This window comes from Hippoglossus hippoglossus, chromosome 8 (assembly GCF_009819705.1).
Source record: "Hippoglossus hippoglossus isolate fHipHip1 chromosome 8, fHipHip1.pri, whole genome shotgun sequence".
NCBI lineage: Eukaryota > Metazoa > Chordata > Actinopteri > Pleuronectiformes > Pleuronectidae > Hippoglossus > Hippoglossus hippoglossus.
This window is the reverse complement of record NC_047158.1, coordinates 21,284,351-21,303,117: the sequence shown is the minus strand read 5'-3', so window position 1 is coordinate 21,303,117 and position 18,767 is coordinate 21,284,351. Positions and strand designations below refer to the sequence as shown.

The 18,767-nt window shown below is 49.8% G+C and overlaps 1 protein-coding gene across 1 annotated transcript; it reads right to left on the bottom strand.

Annotated features, from left to right (window-relative positions):
* Positions 1 to 636: 636 nt before the first annotated feature.
* On the bottom strand, positions 637 to 18,120 carry si:ch211-194b1.1 (protein Wiz). Its single transcript, XM_034592513.1, is given in 18 exon segments — positions 637 to 1,621; positions 1,623 to 1,749; positions 2,172 to 2,337; positions 3,359 to 3,608; positions 5,229 to 5,440; positions 5,520 to 6,074; positions 6,210 to 6,716; positions 7,138 to 7,578; positions 7,657 to 8,196; positions 8,906 to 9,052; positions 11,509 to 11,904; positions 12,455 to 12,886; positions 14,253 to 15,731; positions 15,843 to 15,988; positions 16,688 to 16,763; positions 16,983 to 17,175; positions 17,256 to 17,445; positions 17,864 to 18,120. Coding segments are annotated over 17 exon segments (5,991 nt in total). The 5' UTR covers positions 17,346 to 17,445; positions 17,864 to 18,120; the 3' UTR covers positions 637 to 1,387.
* Positions 18,121 to 18,767: the final 647 nt, after the last annotated feature.

The following is an 18,767-nucleotide window of genomic DNA, read 5'->3' as shown; positions in this document are numbered from 1 at the left end:
CTCCAGGGGAGGATGCAAATCGCCGCTGGTTCAGTCCATTGTTCAGTGTGGAGCCTCGGGGGAACTCGAGAGCTGTGCAGAGCTTCCTCCACCATCAGGTCCAATGTAAACAGCTGTTCCAGAGGCAAGACAAGGAAGTAAACAGACTCTTTGGCACATCCGACACGGTGATGGATGCATTAAAGTCCTGATCAGACTTCAGGCCCCCCCCACACGGAGTCCGATCAAGCAGGTTTACTTCTGTCTTTCTCTTTCAAATGGGAAACAAATGCACGTTCGCTATGTATGTACACAAACATACAAACTAAGACACACACACCCAGACTGCGCGCGGGAGTAAAAGTGCAACGCTGACCTATTTTTCAAACATTCCAAAGATCTACTTAAGCTTTAAAATGACCTAGTTTTACCACATTCAGATGCATGGTAATCATAATAAATAAATAAGAATTTGGGCGACACTGAAAATGGCAGGAAGAAAAATCTCAAAAACACTGTGAACGGAACAAACTTTGTGTGGCGTAGGAACATTTTCTATGGCCCCACTTCTCAGATATAGAAACGCAACTGTGCCTCTGACACGACAGCAGCTCGGCGCTGGAAACAGTAAACTGTGTTTGAGCAGCAACATCACGGAAGGCAAAACGTCAACGGTTCAGTAAAACGGGGGCAAATGGTCGATTGTGTGTCTGTACGTGTGCAGATAAGGTTTCAATAGGTGCTTCAAGCTACATTCAAGCAAAATGTATATTTGGGGGGGAAGTTAATACATAAGAAAGTTAACTCGGGGATCTTCCCTTTTTGGCTGTGCTTCCACTTCTTGCTCCTTTAACCAATCAGAATTAGTTGTTTCAGTAAGTGCTGAGTGACCTCAACGGTAAAAGTGCCTTTTTTAACACTAAGTGTTACCACATGTTTAAAATCTCAACCACAAGATTAGAGTAAATGTCCTTTAATCTCAGTCCGAGGGGGGGGGGGGGGGGGGTAAAGTTTGATTAACCCCTGATTCGCCCAGTAAGCGAGAGGGGGGGGGGGGGGGGGGGGGGGGGGGGGGGACAACGAGGGTCCGAATCGACACCTTGACATTCAAGATAACCAAGAAACGCAAAAAACATAAGTTCGTCTCTCCTTATAACCTTGGACAGTTCCCACAATCCCCGGCGTGCGGATAAGCCAGGAGGGCTTCGTTCCCACGGTAACGGGACTTAGGAACAGCCCAGGAAGCTACTTCAAAGGTGCTCGGGGCTGCGAGGGCTCTTTGGAGACGCTCGTCCACAACAACACTTTGTGAAGGCCAACGGAAAGAGACAGATGGACGAAAAGAAGGCGTGAAGGCAGGAGGAAACAAGACGGGGTGAAAAACCGACAGTGAGCGATGACTTTGAGCTTACACCATCTGGGGGGGGAGGGGGAGGGGAGTGGGAGAAAGGGCGGGCTGCTCCTCCGAGACCTTTACGACCTCTGTGGCAGTGGCGGTGCGGGCACACTCGGCTACAGGCGTAGGGGAGCGGCTGTTAGGTGCCGTGGTGCGGGTCGGGGTGGAGGTGAGGGCCGGCGTGGTGGAGGTAGAGGTGGAGGCCGGGGCGGAGGCCTGGGCCGGGTCGTCGGCCGGGGGGGGCCGGGGGTTCAGCGGAAGCCGCTCTGGGAGCAGCAGGCTTGTTGTAGTTCATCTTGAGGATGTGCTGCTGGAGGTGTCTGATCCAGTCCTCCTGCACCGACAGCGGACCGTGAAACTCCACCTCGCAGAACCTGACGGAGACGGAGACACACACACAGTTGAACCAAATGCCACCGACGCTGTGAATTCACCGGCGGCAGCCATCACGGCTCCTGCAAAGTTCTCTCACAAAGAAACTAAATGAAATCTGATGCTGTTGAATTCGCCGCCTCCCTCGGGAGCGAGCGGCTCTGTTAAAAAACTTTTGTGCTGCAGTTATATCAGAACATAAGAACTCATTCAGGGCGAGTGAAAATCCCAAATGGTCCACTCGTCCCAGTGTAGTGCATTAGTCCTGTACGGTTCGGGGGGGTGGGAGCGGTGTGGGTGGTGATTGCTGCTCGGGGATTAAGGGACCATTTAAAATCTCTGCCCGACACATCCATTACGCAGCCGTCTCACATTCTTCTACTGTTAAATGTTTTTCGCAGCGAGTTGTGCAGGTTTCACTCACCGGCACTTCAGGGTGTAGAACTTGCCCACCAGTTTGACCAGTGGGTAGGAGGGGGGTTTGGGCACCAGGGCGGGGACGGTGCCTGTGCGGGGGGGCTTCGGAGGGCCGCTGTCTCTCTCCGTTCCATCTGGACAAGACGGGTGCTTCAAGGGCCGCCGCTCGAAACCTTCGCAGAGGGAGGAGGTGACATAATATACTTGTATTTAAGTGCATCAGGATAGAGCTGCTGCATAGACTTTGTTTTTAAGAGGAGGTAGAGGCATATTTAATCTAAAATCACGAGGTGCTCTTGACTTCAGGCTTTGCAAGATAAAGCTGAAACTGTCGTCAGTAGCTTGGTATCTGGAAACTGAAATCAACAGTAGAAATGTGTAAAGATAAGAACAAGTCACTGGAGACAAAGGCCGGCACAGTGCAAACCTTTCGATTCGTTCTCCTGGTGAAACACTTTGATTTCAATGTTTCAAACTGATTATTTGTCCAACTAGTCCAAAGTTGTCCCAAAGTTAAAACTGCTATTGCGTTGCTGCGAGTCTTCAGTCCTCCTGTTCACACTTTGAATATTAATAATATAATAATAATATCGTTTACGCTCTTTAACACTACGTGCTTCCCACACAAAAGACACAAGTAAAAATAACATAAAAACAAATAAAAACAGTCGTAACAGAATAAATAAAAGACTAAAACCACTCAAATTTAAGGATTATTACCTGTTATGATTATAAAAAGTAGAATTGGGTAAAATTAGAGAATGCAATATGATAAATCTACGTTCAAAATTTTGATTTAAAGTAGTTTCTCAGAGCATCGGAGCTTTTAAATGCTCGATGCTCAAATGCTGCTGTTGGTTGGTGATGTTGATCATTGCAGGTATTTGTTCAAACACAGGGCATCGGCCATATTATAATTGTGACCTGATGATGGTGCTAAAAGGATCCACAAGGTTACTGCTGGATTTAAAAACACATTTCGTTTCAATCCATATTCAATTATTTCACTCTAAACAACAGGCATCAATCGTGTGGTGATAATAAAGAAGTCAGGGAAGAGATCGATCAATGTCTGTACATCCAATAGGTTTGTAACCAAGCAACCAAATCATTTGCATTCGTTAAAGTCGACTATTCTGAAGTTGAAGTGTATTTGTACACGTGAGCCAAACCACGAGCTGGATCCTCACGTACCTCTGGGCAGACGGACATTCAGCTCGCTACGTGCCACCTGTGCTTGGAGCGGGAGGCCGCCGGCGAGCCGCGAGAGGCTGGGACTGCTGCAGCCGGGCCTGGCGACGGCGGCCCGGAAGTCGGACCCAGCTTCGACGCCCTCCGTGGCCTTGGAGGATCCCTGGACGACGTCGCGGCTCTGCGATCGCACCAGGCTCACAGCCAAAGAAGAAGACCACTGCGAGGAGGAGGAGGAGGTGGAGGAGGCTTTCTGCTGTGAGAGGAAGAAAGAGAAGTGTCCTAGTCAGCTTTCACCTCACGACACGGAGCTGGTGACGTTATATCGGTGCCTTGTTAATACGAGAACGCTCACAGAGCAAATCTCTATCTCAGCACATATTTCTACAGTCAACACTGATCAGTCTGGACAGTAAACATGAAGCTGCAGCTAGAAACCAGTTAGCTTAGCACAAAACTACAAACTTGTGTCTGTTAAATTGTAAACTGACTCTTTGGGTTCTGGTTTGTTGGTCATGGAAAAACATCCAAGACTTTTAGAGACAATGGATTCAGGAAAATGATTCGTTGCAGCCAGACAACTAATAATTACTTTCATCGTTGCTCCAGCAGCTGACAGGGAAAATGTTAGCAGTGAAATATTTTCCCTTCCTGTAATGAAAACCAGAAATGTTTTCCTGTGTTTGAACACGAGCCACGAATGCTTTGTAGTAAACCACCAGAAATAAAGTATTTAATAGCATTACATTGGACTTTATCTATCATTTTTAGTATTTGTATGTATTGTGGTACTTTTATCATGATGTTGTATCTCAAGCATTTGGTAGAAATCTTTATTATAAGAAACATATATAAGAAAAAACAAGGGTTGTTGTTATCATTGCCCAAAAGGAAAAGAAAAAGCAAACCAAAGATGTTTCCATAGCTTTTTACTTAGCGGGGTTATTAAAGGGTTAAAAGGAATTTTTCGTTCTGTTAATAAAATTGTGAAAAATTGCTAAATATAATAATATTTCCCAAAAGTCCAAGAGCTAAAAGTAGCTCAACATTTTCCCTGAGAAACTGGAACCATGTTTTTTTTTCGTTTTTGCGTGATTGCTTGAAACATAATTAGATCAGATTAATTTCTGTCAATCCACTGATCAATTATTCTATTTATATTCTCTACAAATGGATGAATACATTTCTAATGGTGCCATCGGTCTCGACTGGGACCTCAGATGTACGTGTAACCGCCCAGTACGAGCAGCCCAATTTTCCCAGTATGAAAAGAAACGTACAATATGATTACAAGGACGTTTAAAAGGTAATGCGTTCTGTATGTGTGTCACATCCCAGCTCAGGGAAAAGGTGTGACAGTGACGCAAATGCACCAGAAACTAATTCAGGAGGGGAAAAAAAAAAGAAAAAGGAATAATAACACACGTACATTTTTCTTCTATCAGCAGCAAACCATAATTTATCTGAAGATGAAACATAAGCTGCCAGGCACCCGGGTTACTATGGCAACTATCAGGCCAATAGCTGAGTTGTTCTGGCATCTGTCCCCACAGTGGTGGTGCTTTTTTTCGCAGGGTGTAAAGACACAGGATCTACAGTGAGGCTCAAAGCTGTTAGACAACACGTCTGAAGCTTTCCAAGACACAAAATGTCTGTCGAGCCACCGGCTGAGGAATGTTAGATCTCCAAACATGACGCCTGTGCTGAGATGCAGCACAGTGGGTTTTTATCTTTCACACATACTTCACATTTTCTCTCTGAAAAGACAGATTCACATTTGCCACAGTAGATTTCGCTGGAGTGCAGATTAACCCAAATGATGCCTGAGAACTTAGTTGCTGGAGTAAAACAGTTAGTTCCTGCGTCTCCTCACCTTCTTGAGGGAGGAGCGGCTGCCCTGCATGTAGCTCCGGTGCATCTCCAGGACCTTCTGTGGCCGGCTGCGCATCCAAGCGCTGAGCGTCTCGATGGGGGATCCATTTACACACCACTCGGTCACGCCAAACTGCCTCAGGTGGGCCCGTGCGTGGCTGGCCAGAGCCTTACGGTTCTCAAAGTAGAAGCCACACAGCTCACAGCTGGGATCTGAAGTGGAGGAGGAAGAGTCAGTACAAAACTGATGAAGAGTAAAATGAGAAAAGACAAAAACCTGACATCTGCTCACCCTGGTGTCCGTGCTTGTCCGGGGAGGCTTTTCTTTTGTAGGAGAAATCGTGCGGCAGAGGTGAGAAGGTCTTCAGCTGACGTGGAGGAGAGCGGGAGGTCTCAGCGGACTGGGCCTCCTCGGACAGGGGCCTCTTGCCCAGCGGGGACATCCTGAAAAGCTTCCCAGCAGGTGGCGTCCCAGATGGGCCCATGGACCCCAGGCCCTGCTTGTGGAGTCTCGAGCCCGACTGCAGCAAACTGAGAGGAGATTTACGGTACTTGGACGAGTGATAGCCCGAAACACCCAAACCCTCTGAGCTGCTGGCGCCCTCCCACCGGTTGGCTCCCTGGCTCGACTCCTTCTTCACTCCCAGGTCGGAGGAGGAGCTCACCCCTCTCTTGTGCATTACCTCCTTGAGGGTGTCGATAGGCGAGCCGTTGACGGACCACTCTGTGATGCCCATCTGGCGCAGGTGGGAGCGGGCGTGGCTGGAAAGGCCTTTACGGTTTTCAAAATATTCCCCGCAGAACTCACAGCGGATATCCCTTGTTGGCTCGACCTCATGGGCCATGGCTGAGGAAGAATGAGAAGATATTTAATGTACAGACGCAACAACACAGGTCTGACACCATCAATACTCTCATCTAACTCTTAGCTAAACAGGAAAAGTGTCAACTATTCCCTTGAATCACTAAAAGACAACGTTACCCAAGTTGAGGGGGAACGAATTGTCCGCGCTGCTCCAGCTGCAGCCCAGAGGTTCAGCGGAGAAGCTCCCAGATCTCCCCACAGCTCCAGGCGTGGTGACCTCCAGCTGCACCGGCTCAGGCTTCAGCTTGAGGATTAGCCCACCAGAGGACGTCGGTGGAGCCGAGCCCGATTTAGATACGGTGGGCTGGGGAGGACTGGAGGGACGGGCGAAGGTGAAGGGCAGGCGGCTGAGGAGCGTGGCTGAAGGAGAGGAGGAGGTGGACAGAGGAGAACGAGGGGGTCCCGGCGAGGATGGAGGCAGAGTTTTGAGCGGTTTTAGAGGAAGGGCGCAGGGGAGGCCCCGGCGTGTGATGATCTCCCGCAGGGTGTCGATCGGGGAGCCGTTTACAGACCACTCGGTGATGCCCATCTGGCGCAGGTGGGAGCGGGCGTGGCTGGAGAGGCCCTTGCGATTCTCAAAATACTCCCCACAGAACTCACAGCCTATTTCCTTTGGAGGGTCACCTGAGAGTTGATGTGTTTGACAGAAAAACAATTACACACCTCATCCAACATGTGTGTCAGACGTGCACTGAACTCCGGATAATCTCCAGACGTTCTCCGGAAGAGTGAGGAGAAAACAGCAGGAGATTATCTGGAGGATTCGAGCAAGTGGGCGGATTGACGACGTTTCTAACGCGTGATGGACGCAAAAAGGAAAGAAAACATAAATAATGCAAATTATCTCAGGATGAAAAAGAGGAGAGATACACAAAGTGATATTAGACGACGCTAGTGTCAAAGATCTGTAAAGAAAAACACGTGATCTCCGCAGAAGAATGATATGTTACCACCTCTCACCTGATATTTAAGATATAAATATATTTCTGTGTTGTTGTAAAAAGATTCACCACGTTCTTAAATGTGGTGTCATGGCAGCACTTACTGTGTGGAAGCGCCATGAGCTCGCCACTGCTCAGGCGGAAGAGCTGCATGGAAGAAGACTTGTGACGTTTGGCAGGCGGGCTGAGTAAGGACGAGGTAGCTTTGGACGTCGACCCTCCTCTAGCCGTGGTCACCTTGTAGAGGAGGGATGACGGGGGGGAGGAGGAGAGGCTCAGCATGGACAGCTTCGGGGAGGAGAGCGTGGTGGCGTGGCCCCGCGACTCTGTGAGGCCGTCAAGCGTCAACGTACTGGTTTTGTGCTTGAAGTCGTCGCTGTCGATGAGCTGGTTCAGGAGGTCGATGGGCGAGCCCTTGGACTCGGAGTACTCCACCCCAAAGTGCCGCAGGTGGGCTCGAGCGTGGCTGGACAGGCCTTTCCTCGTCTCAAACCAGGCGCCGCACAGCTGACACACAATGTCCTTGTTGGGGTCGACCTCCAGCGCTGCACATGGAGGAGAAACAAAACAGTGTGATCTCTACAGTGTTATCAGGGAGTCAGAGCGAGGGCGGCGACACTTACTGAGGTTGAGGGGCGCGTCGTTCTCCTGTGGAGCCCAGAGCGGTTTGGCTGCTGTGACGGTGGAGGAGAGGGTCGAGGTCAAGCCCTTCATTCCCCCGGCCTTGTGCTCCGGGGAGCGCAAGGGGGAAGACACAGGCAGCAGAGAGGAAATGGGGGCTTTTCTCACTACTGAGGAAGGGGAGCCGGAATGAGGCGGCGCTGGGGAGGCACCGGGAGAAGGTGTGGGCGTGGAGGAGGAAGAGCGCGGCACCGCTTTCACTGCTTTGGCCAGGAGGGAGAGAGGGATCGGTTTCTCGTCCATGTCGACTAAATCCTCATCTTTCTGAGGAGCGGGAGCGGAGGGGCCCTTGGCTGAGAGGGGCGAGCTTATTTGGCTGTCGATGTTGCGCTCCTTGGCAATTTGGTAGAGGAGGTCGATGGGTGCGCCGCTGCTCTCCGAGACGCTGATGCCCAGCTGGCGCAGGTGAGAGCGAGCGTGGCTGGACAGTCCCCGCCTGGTCCCGAACTGAGCTCCGCACACCTCACACTTCAAGTTGTGCTCTGCGAAAGAGGCAAAGAGCAGCTGATGAGACACGATACGAAACTTATAAATATCTGTTATCACAAGCTGCTTTCAGACATGCACTGAATCTCCAGACGTTCTCCAGAGGGGCTGTGAGAACGGGAACGCCCGAGAGGCTCTGGATATTCTCTGGAGTTTCACCGCGAGTGGTTGTGTTGATGAAAAACATACAAAATTAAAATATCTCAGGATGAAAAAGCGATGCCACACACGTAGAAGACACCGACGAAGATGTCAAAGAGAGCTTAAGGTGATAAGGGCCGAGAAAGGCCTCTGGAGAAAGTCTGGACCCGATAGTTCCCCGGAGTTCATGTCTCAAAACGACTATTAACATTCTGTCGATGCAGCAATAACACAAAGTTTGCAAAGCATCAGCAGGTGGCTCAGGTTGTTTTAGAGGCCACAGAAATCCCAGAGGACACGTCACCTCACTTACCCTCCCTGTCTACCTCCAGTCTGCAGGACCAGTGTGAGAGACGCTCTGATTAGCCATTAAATACCTTTGTCTCCCTCTCAGGATTTCCCTGAGGACACCCCTGCCTGGCGGGAGTTTCTGCGACGCCTCAACGCCGACCCGAGGGTCAGTATTACAAATTTCCCCGCTGACAGCTGCGATAAGATTCGGCCGTAGCAAATCCCACATCCTGTCAACACCCTGGGGTCGGCGTTCCCATATTTATCTCTCACCCTTGGCGTCTGCATCCTCCGCGGGAGAGATGCCGTCCGTCTCGGCGCCGCACAGCCCCGTCCTCTCCGGGCTGGAGCTCAGAGCGTCCAGAGCTGAAGGCTGCGGCTCCTCCTCGTCCTCTTCATCAGCAGCCTCCTCCTCATCCCCTACAACACAACATCCACATGAGTGTGCCACGTTAATTACACCAATTAAAGCGTCTGTGACGATAAATCACCTCGAATGAAACAATGTCGTCTGAGGACCGGGTCTCGGGATCAGATTGGATTTGCGTCAGTCGTATAAAGATTGTGTTTTCTGGGATGGAAATAAAAGACGGATGCTCATTCCCTATAATTTCTCAGTCCCTGCAACAAAAGCACATCTTCTGTGAGGAAAACAATTCAAGTAGCTGATGAAAGCCGGTGACAGAAAAGTATTAACTGGCTCCACTGTAGGAAACGAGCACGGCAGAGGATGGACGGTTCCCCGCAGTCACACATTCCTGGGACAAAAGTGCCATTTTCTGCGACAAATCGTTAAATCAAAAGCGACGTGGAGTCAGACAATGGTTTTTGTCTGGTGGGCGGATCTGCGCGTGTCACTTCATCTCCTGACTGTAAAAGATGTGACACCTCAGGGCGTGAAAAAACACTGAGAGTCACAAAGAAGACGATGCTGAGGAATCAGGGGGGGGGGGATTTTGGGGAGAAAGTGGATGAGGCGATAAGTTGACTCGCAGGAGAAACGCGGAGCCCCCCCCCCACCCTTCACCCCGGGGACACGGATACTTCCACTAAAGGAGCGGATGAGTTGTAACGAGATGTGACAAAAAGTTACAATGGTGTAAAAACACGCACAGACGCGTGCACATGAAAGCACAGCGTGTCCCCTATCAGAGATCAAAGCCGAGGAAAATGGCGAGGATTGGGCAACTGGAGGTAAATTCACGGATCCTGCAGCACTGGAGGGTTCGGACGTCACCCCGGACGCGCACGATTAAACACCGACACCAGCGCAAAATGCCCGCGCGTGCATGACGGCCGGGTGGGGGGGGGTGGCAGCGCAAACAATAACAACGAGCGTTCATCTTTTTTTTGTATTATTTTTGGGGGACGTGCACGAGTACCTGCATGTGCGCGACCCTGCCGCTCCGATAAAGACTTTTAATGTCTGGGGCGCGATGTGACAGCGGATGCGGCGCAGGACGCGCAGCCGAGACGCCGCCGTGTGATCCGAGGACACGCGGTGCGCAGGAGCGAGAGCGCGGTACTCACCGGTCCGCAGCCGCAGTGCATCGGACTCCCGGCGGCTGGAGCCAGACGCTTTCTCCGCTATTGTTTGGGTCTGCGGGGAGGTGGAAGCAGCCATTTTGCCCCCATATGCACCGCTAAGCTAAGGCGTGACCAATCGAGTGGAGGCGGAGGTTGGGATGAATGCGCCGAGTGCCACATCTACCACCGGCACCAGGGAGAGCCACTCTCTCTCTCAGGCACACACACACACACGCTCGCTCACACGCACATGCACACGCACACTAAATGCCTGAACATAAACCCAGGTCTTAAGCCTCAGTCTATGTTTAAAATGGTCCTTACAAAGGTACAAGTATAAGTAGACACACACTGATATATATCTATATATATATAAATATATATCTATCTATATATAAATAATAAATGCTGGAGCTCTTTATCCATCCCGACTAAATTACATCATTGTTTCACTGATCTGAACCTGATTCAGTCTGAACCCTCTGACAGATACATGGACCGACCACGATGTCCTCATAAGGTCAACAAGTCCACTGGTCCTCACAAAGACAGGTTTATAGACATTATAGTAGTACAAATACACACACCTATATCTTAGTGAAAACACCTTAAAACACACACACACACACACACACACACACACACACACACACACACACACACACACACACACACACACACACACACACACACACACCATCTTGGTGAAGACTGATATAACCTTAACGTCTAACCTAAAAACACCTCTGTCTTAGTGAGGACACTGACTGACACAATACAAAATGCCCTGAACCCACCACATCTACCTGCAGCACTTCCTCTATCACACATCACTCACACACTTCCGGTTCAGCTGTCAGAGGCAATGTGGGGTTCAGTATCTCACCCAAGCACCCACCTTCTCATTAGTGGACGACCCGCTCTACTGTCTAAGCCACCAAATAACCCCCAGACCCAGGTCTTAACCCTTAAACAGTCATTTCAAGGTGTTTCACTCTCTCTTTACCAAACTGTCCTCAGTCCAATAAAGTCTGACTCAATCACTGGTACCCACAAAGACACAAGAACAAGCAAACACACACACGCACACAACCCTCCATCACCATCGTGGGTCAACACGACACAACGGTGCAGGGATGTCACCCGGTTTATATTTTATTCAGAGTTAAAGATTCAAACCAGCATCTGAACTCATACCTCCCATTGCTTTATGTACTGGTAATGGTCTCTAGCTGGGTCTTTATACCCAGACAGGGTCACCAGGTCATGGCTATCGAACACACCAGTGACCAACACACTGGTTATTACAGGTGGACGTGACACACTGTGGATCAATAATGGAAACTTACCGTCACACTCCTCTCCACCGTCCTCTGTCTTCCAGGTTGGAGGAGATCCCGAAGGCTCCGCATCACAAATGGCAGCACTCAGCGTCCTTTCACTCTCCTCCCCCTCCAGCTTCACCTGAGTGATTCCCTCCCATTCCTCCTCCTCCTCCTCGTCCTCGTCGTCCTCCTGTGGGGAGACGAGGCTGCGGGGGGGAGCCGTGGGGATCACCAGGTCGGGCCTGCTGGAGAACAACTCCCTCAGGATGTGGATCGGCGAGATGGTGACGTCCCAGTTGGTGATGCCAAAGTCGCGGAGGTGGGCGCGGGCGTGGCTGGACAGGCCGGCGCGGGTGTCGAAGCCGGCGCTACAGAACTCACAGTGCATCACGCTGAAGGTGTCCGGGTCAAAGTTGGCAACTGAGGAGAAGACGGACGATACAAGATTGAGACGTGTGACTGAATGTGCAGATACTTTAAAGCTTATAATCCTTTGAAAATTGTATTTGGTGCCAATCATCAAATGTTAGCATTGGTCATTAAACCTGCTAGGTTTCAAATAAAGTTGGTGGAAGCCAGAGGGTTGTTCGCATTTAGATCAAAGCAAAGTGTAGCTTTCATCTTTTGCTATTTTAAAAACTTTACGGAGTCCTAAAGAAGTTAAATGATCCAGAAGGGAAATTAAAATGAAAGAAACTTCATACTTTGTGTAGCAGAAACTTTGACCCTCAGAGTCGTTGTGTGTCCATTGAGCGGGACCTGCCCCCCCCCCCCCCCGTGTAGTAACCACATCTAAAAGCAGGTGATGAATGTCTAGGATCTTTTTCAGCTTGACCCAAGTTGTTCTCACACACACACTAAGATCAGGGTCATTATTCAAAGTATATTTTAAGGCATTTTCTGCTTGTGTTACAAAATGTGCTCAGACAAAATCAACGTAATAAAGAAACACCTGCAACAAGCCGCTGACCTTTTTTCTTCTTCTTCTGATACGAGAACTTCCTCTCAATCGCGTTGACTTCCTCGGGGGAGATGAAGTGACGCACGTTGTAGCTGACACCCACTCGGTTCAGGTGGCCTCTCACGTGATTGGCGAGCCCGATGCCGTTGTGGAATCGATCGGGGCAGTAGGGGCACTTCCTCTCCACGCTCTTCAGCGCCTCAAAGTCCTCATCAATCTCGTTGTTCTCCTCGTCCAGGAAGCCCTCAGACAGGAAGCGTCGGACCCGCTCCTCGTCGGTGTCGTCGTCGCTGTCGCTTTCTGCAGGTGCACCAGTGACTCGGCTGCTCCTCCGCAGTGTGATGACCCTTCCCTCTTTCTCTGCTTCCTGCTCGTCTTCGTCCTTCACATTCTTCTTAGGCGGAGGAGAGAATGTCGGACTCTGCTGTGTTGAACTGTCGTCTACAAGGAAAGAGAATAATAATAGTTATTTACATGATTACACGTCCGGGCGGCGCAACACCTGACGTGACTGTAAAGAAGCTGCAGGAAGGTGTTGATGCACAGAGTCTCCATGGAAGAGTCGTCAGGAGGAAATCGTACCTGTGACTTCTTGACAAACCATCATCGTTGCCTGAAGTCTGCAGAGCAACATCTGGATAAACCAGCGACGGTTTGAGATTAATGTCCAGAACTCACTGAGATTTCGTGAAGTTCATTCTTCCCACTTTGTTCACTTGGCTTCCAAAGACACATCTGGATAAGCCAGATGTTGCGTTGCAGACTTCAGATGTGGACTCTTGTGATGTGGCTGCAGATAAGGTTTCCTTCTGATGACTCTTCCATGTTTGTGCATCGACGCTGCAAACTGGGCTCCATCGCTCCTGCGGCTCCTTTACAGCCACGCAGCAGTGAAAAGTCCAGATCGCGTCTCGACCTCAACGATTCCCCTCAACTGAAATCTCCTGAAGACCTTTTGATCGGTGGAAGTTTCAATCTGGAAGCGCTTTGATTTCTTTTGCATAGTTTTGTAGGAATCGGTTAAATGGTTGTTGTCAGCACAAGGTTTGAAGAGAGAGGGAGTTTGTGGAAATGTCATCAACTGAGATCTTCAGAACGAAAACAGTGTCCGGACTTATACCTTCATTATTATTTCTGATGGAAATAGATTTTTATCTCAGACCTTTTATTTGTTATTTTTGCATTACTTTGCCAAAGACAGTTATGTACCAATTTGTCTTTGTGAGTTAATTTACTCGTTTGAAAATGATTCATTGAGCATGATTGTGATTTTTAATAGTAAAAAAACAACAATTTCCATATCCGATTTTATGTTTTTGTGTATTTTGGGTTCCAATATGTTGATAAACTTTATCAAAGTAAAAAAAAACTTTTTCTCTCTCAGGTTCTTTGACTAAGCACTTTTAAGCAGTTTTCAGACGTGAACTCAGAAGAATATCTGCACATTTGTCTTTGTCTTTCACACAAACAACACAGCAGGAGATTCTCCGCTCAGACGCGTTTACAACAACACAGAAATCTCCAGAGAATTCAGCTGAAGGATGTTTCAGCATATATATATAAATATATGTATAAATTCAGCTGCAGAGATCACATGTGTTTGTTTCCAGCACATTGACTCTGGCCCTCAACACCAAAAGCTCTCTTGACATCTTCGTCTGCATCTTCTACGTGTACGGCTCCACCTTTTCATCCAGAGATATTTGTATTCTTTGTGTTTTTTCATTTTGGGTCCCAGCATCTCCGGCTGTTTCCTCACATGAGCTCAATCAGACATTCTCCAGAGTTTTTAGTCAGAGAACCTCACCAGTGTCCGATCGCCCCCTAGTGAAACGCTTCACTCCTGCAGGTGAGACGACCTCTCGTCCGGACGCTTCGGTGTCAAGCTCTGAGTTCTGATATTCATTCAGCTCTTCTTCTTCACTCCGCGGCTGCGTGTCCTCATCCAACCTGTGAGAAAACTTAGCCGGATCCGTCCAGGTCTTCCCTCTCCGGCTGAATCTCCTGTTCCCGACCACCAGGCTCGTGGGCCGAGCGGCTGCACCGTCCGATGCTGTGTTGTCCTCGGATGCAGCGACAGGTTTAGAAATTCGAGCGACCACGTCAGTCTTTGAGCGGCGGCCAGTCTCATCGTTGGAGAACTGTCCCGGGTGTGCAAGTTTGTGGTGTTCCCTCAGTACAGTGTCACTGGAGGTCCGGAAGGCACAATGACCACAGGCCAGGGAGGTGGACGTTAGACGTAACGGGGACCCAGGAGGCGGCGAGTCCGCCTGGAGGACGTTTCTCTTCCTGTTGTGGGTCTTTGAGTGATTGGCCAGTGCCTGGGACGTTCTTGTGCTGAAGTTACACTTGGGGCAGACGAAGCGACGGCGGTAGGCAGAGACGGCTCGAGCATGAGCTGGGGATCGAACTGAATTTGGAAGAGTTGCATCGGAGGAAACAACGGCTGGGTCGGCCTCTGGTGCTGAAACTGGGGATAGAGGTGGAGATGTGACCGTTTCTGGGTCTGGAATCAAAACGGGGTCTGGACTTATGTTCTTCACCACGTTACCGTCCAACCCTTTTCCATTTTCATTCAGCTTTTCAATCTCCTCCAGGATCTTCTCACGGGACTCCTGGTGCCTTTTGCGGTGGTCTGCCAGAGCCAGTCGATTCGGCAGGTTCCATCCACACTCGGTGCACCGGAAACGAGCGCTCTTCCCCAAACGCCGGCCGCCCCCCGACCCGCTCTGACAGTGCTCGACCATGTGCTCCTGCAGATGGACCTGCTTCTTGAAATAAATGCTACATTCCACACAGGTGAAGATCTCTTTACCGAGCCCCAGCCCACTCTCTTCTTCTTCCTCTTCGTCGTCTCTCTTCCCTCGTCCCTCTCCGAAGACGACCTCCTCGAAACCGTGCACCCCTCCACCTGGATTCAGCGGTGCCATCTCTGAGGACGTTGACTTCCGGAGACTCGCTCGTCCTGCCTGGTGGCCCGTCTCCGGCACCGTACGCTTCAAGTTGCCAAGTCCGGAGAAAGGCCTGAGCAGCACCCTCTTCTTTCTGCACCGCTGAATGAACGTGCAATGGGCCCAGGGGGCAGGCGGGGGACTCTCTGGGTCGGAGTCCCCAGGGAAGGTGTACACATCTCTATCGGACTCCTGGGTTTCTGTTCCCTTGGGCCTCTTGTCTCCCTCGTCTTCCTCACCCTCCTCCTCCTCCATTTGGCAACTTCCCTTTGGTTTTACTTTGGACAGAAACAGCTCAGCTCCCTCAGATACATTCCAGACTTTGCCGTCTGCCACTGTGAAGACAAAACAGAGGAATTGTGAATGAAAGGAGCCTTGAGATAATAAAAAAAAAGAGAAGATAGCAAGTGTGCAGGCGGATTCAGTTTCTCCCGAGTGGCGCTCACATTCTGCTCGGCCAAGCTGAGCCGCATTCGACTCTTCTGTCTTTGTGCTCTCGTTGGTGTCATCGTGCTCCTCCGGGGGAAACGGATCCATTTTACTCTGCAAGTGCTGCAGTTTTTCAGGTTCTGGGTCGTCCTCGCTATCAAGTCTGGAAGGAAATAAAACATTAACTTCAGCTTTGAACTGGTGAAGCTTTAGAGTCGCTGCCTGAAATAAGTGATTTCATCACATTATATTCATGACAGATGACGTGTGAGCTCTTATTTCTTATTCTCTGTGCAATAACTACTATCGAGGACAATGAGGTCATGACCTTGATCATTCTGCTGTGAATTAAGTGGGTTTTAGTGAACTGGGTGTAGTGTAAATATAAATATACACATGATATGAATGTTTTACACTGATTACAGAAGTTTTAGAGTCTCTCTATTTAACGCTGTTTGCAGACACGAGCTCTGGAAACTGTCTGGAGCATTGGGTCCAAACATTCTCCAGTTTGTCCTTCACATGCAGCAGGAGATTGTCCAGGTCACAACAATGGGAAAATTCAGGTGAGGGGTGAGAGGACGTGACGCGCAATTCAGCTGCGGGAAGCTCGGCGTTGGTTGTTATCACCAAACACAGAAATGTAAAAGAGGAGAAGATGCCAACGAAGATGTCAACTTGGAAAGACGAGGAGCTTTTGGGGATAAGGGCCAATGTCGGCTCTGCCCAGGCTCCACCCCTCTCCTATTCCTGAGGTTGTGAATGTGCCGTGAATTGGACGATCTCCGGCTGCGTTCAGACAAACCCCGGAGCAAATTATCCGAAAACGACTCTTCCTCCTTCGTCTCCTCCTCCTCCTCACCTGAGTCCAGAAGAAGGAGATCCTGGGCTGTGAGCAGCCAGACCATGAGGGTTAGAAAAGTGCTGTAGCTCCTCCTCTGACACGCGACGCCACACAAAACACACAACGACAGAAACATCACCGCACGGCCCAACAGTTAAAATCCACATTTAAAAATACAGTGCATAGATGAGACTACATTTAAAGCAGTAAGGGGACAACAGTGACGGGTGCTGCTCCTCGCTTTGCTGCAGGCGGTGAACACTCCTGAGAAAGCGTGCAACAGGTTTCCAGGAGATATTAAACCACGTGTTACCATCTTGTGTTTCCTTCTCTGAGTCAGAGTCCCAGCTCAGGGAGGAAGGGAAGGCCGAGGACCTGAATCTCCTCTGTGCGTTCCTCCCTGGGTCGGCGCCGGGCTGAGCGTCCTCGGCCTGCGTGGAGCCCTCATCCCCGGCTCGACCCCACGAGCGTTTCAGACCATCTCTCACATTCGGAGAACACGAGGACTAGAAGACATAGTTCCAATAAGAGGGTTTTACTGTTGCATGATGGGAATGAGAGCTCATGTGTGGATGAGGGGTTTTACCTGTAAGGTGCAGCTGAGGAAGGTTTGTGCTGAGTTGAAGGGTGGGGGCCCATAGCTGGTCCCTGGGGTGAGGGGTCCTTCTGGCTCCATGGTCCCCCAGAGAGCAGTATGGAGTCCCACTGGAGAGCAGCCGGCCTACATTGTGCAGCCTCCTCCTCTTCTTCAGGAAACATTCACACATGAACACACACTGCAAACACAAATCAAAAGTTTTACAGACCCTGGAGCTGCAGGGCACAGAAACGTTCACGAAACAGCGAAGCAGAGTCGGACCTGCAGAGGCTGTGGTGCCAGCTGCAGGTTTTCTGGTAGTCTGACCTATTTTCTCTGCTCTTAAAGAATGAACTGACGCCCAGATGGTTACATAAATAAGTGGCCTTTATATTCAGGCCCATATCCTCCCCTGCTGCCCCTCTAAAAACCAGGAAAATGTCCGGGTGGATGAAGGTGTCCCACGGGCTCTGCCCAGAGGACGCGTCTGTCATCGATCCAGCGTGTGTCAGGTGAGTGTTGTGAAATAATGCATCCGTGCACGGAGGTCTCAACAACTCTAAACGCGTAGAAACTGCATTCCCCCCCCTCCACACCTCCCCTCCACAGATACTCACAGGAGTCGGCCTGGTTGTTGCGGATCGCGGGGCAGAGGAGAGGCAGGAGCGGCGGGCTGCTCAGGCGGGGTTCGGCATGATCTCAGGACGGAGCCGAAGCCTTTCACGGGCCCGAGACGATGCCGTCACACCAGGGGGGTGTGGGGGGGGATTCACTGCCGCCGGGGCCGGAGTCGCTGCGTGAGCCGCCGCTCGGGCTTCGGTGCACGGATCCCGTGGAGATGCCAGACCGAGCAGGACTCCATGTTATTTGGCTGCGGGCGCGCCACGGCTGCTGCGTGCGTAACGTCGACGGGGAGGGTGACGAGAAGAGTTTCCACAAACCCGCGGACTGCAAGTTTATTAACTCCGACTTTCACCTTTTAGAACACGCACGTTAATGTCACGTCTTTGTTAGGACGTTTCTACGAGGATGGAAAATCTCTCTGGTTATTTGAAGCTTTTATATTTAATAACACGGTGGGACAAAAAAAAAAAGACATTTCATATTGTGTCACAGTGATAATAACACTTAATAATATTTTTGTATAAGTGTACAGATACTGTGTTAAATGCAATTTATGTCTGTTTTACAGTCAGTTACAGTTTATATGTGTCTCACATGTTAACTCGGTATTTAATAAGATGTAAACTCAACGTGTTGTGGGTTCCTCCCTGTGTGTTGTGTTCAGTTGTGTTGAGTTTAATTAGTTTGTGTAACAACATTCCTTAAATACTTTAAATCAATAAAAACCTCCAACTGCTCATTATTACGCCTTCAGATAGCGCCCTCTACTGGTCGCAGGTGGGACTGTGTCATTGTTCAGGCCTTTTTTATTAAATTTAGAAAAATCTGCAACTAAATCTTTCATGGGAACAAAATGGAAATCATATAAGTACAAATACCTCATTAACAACAGGACGG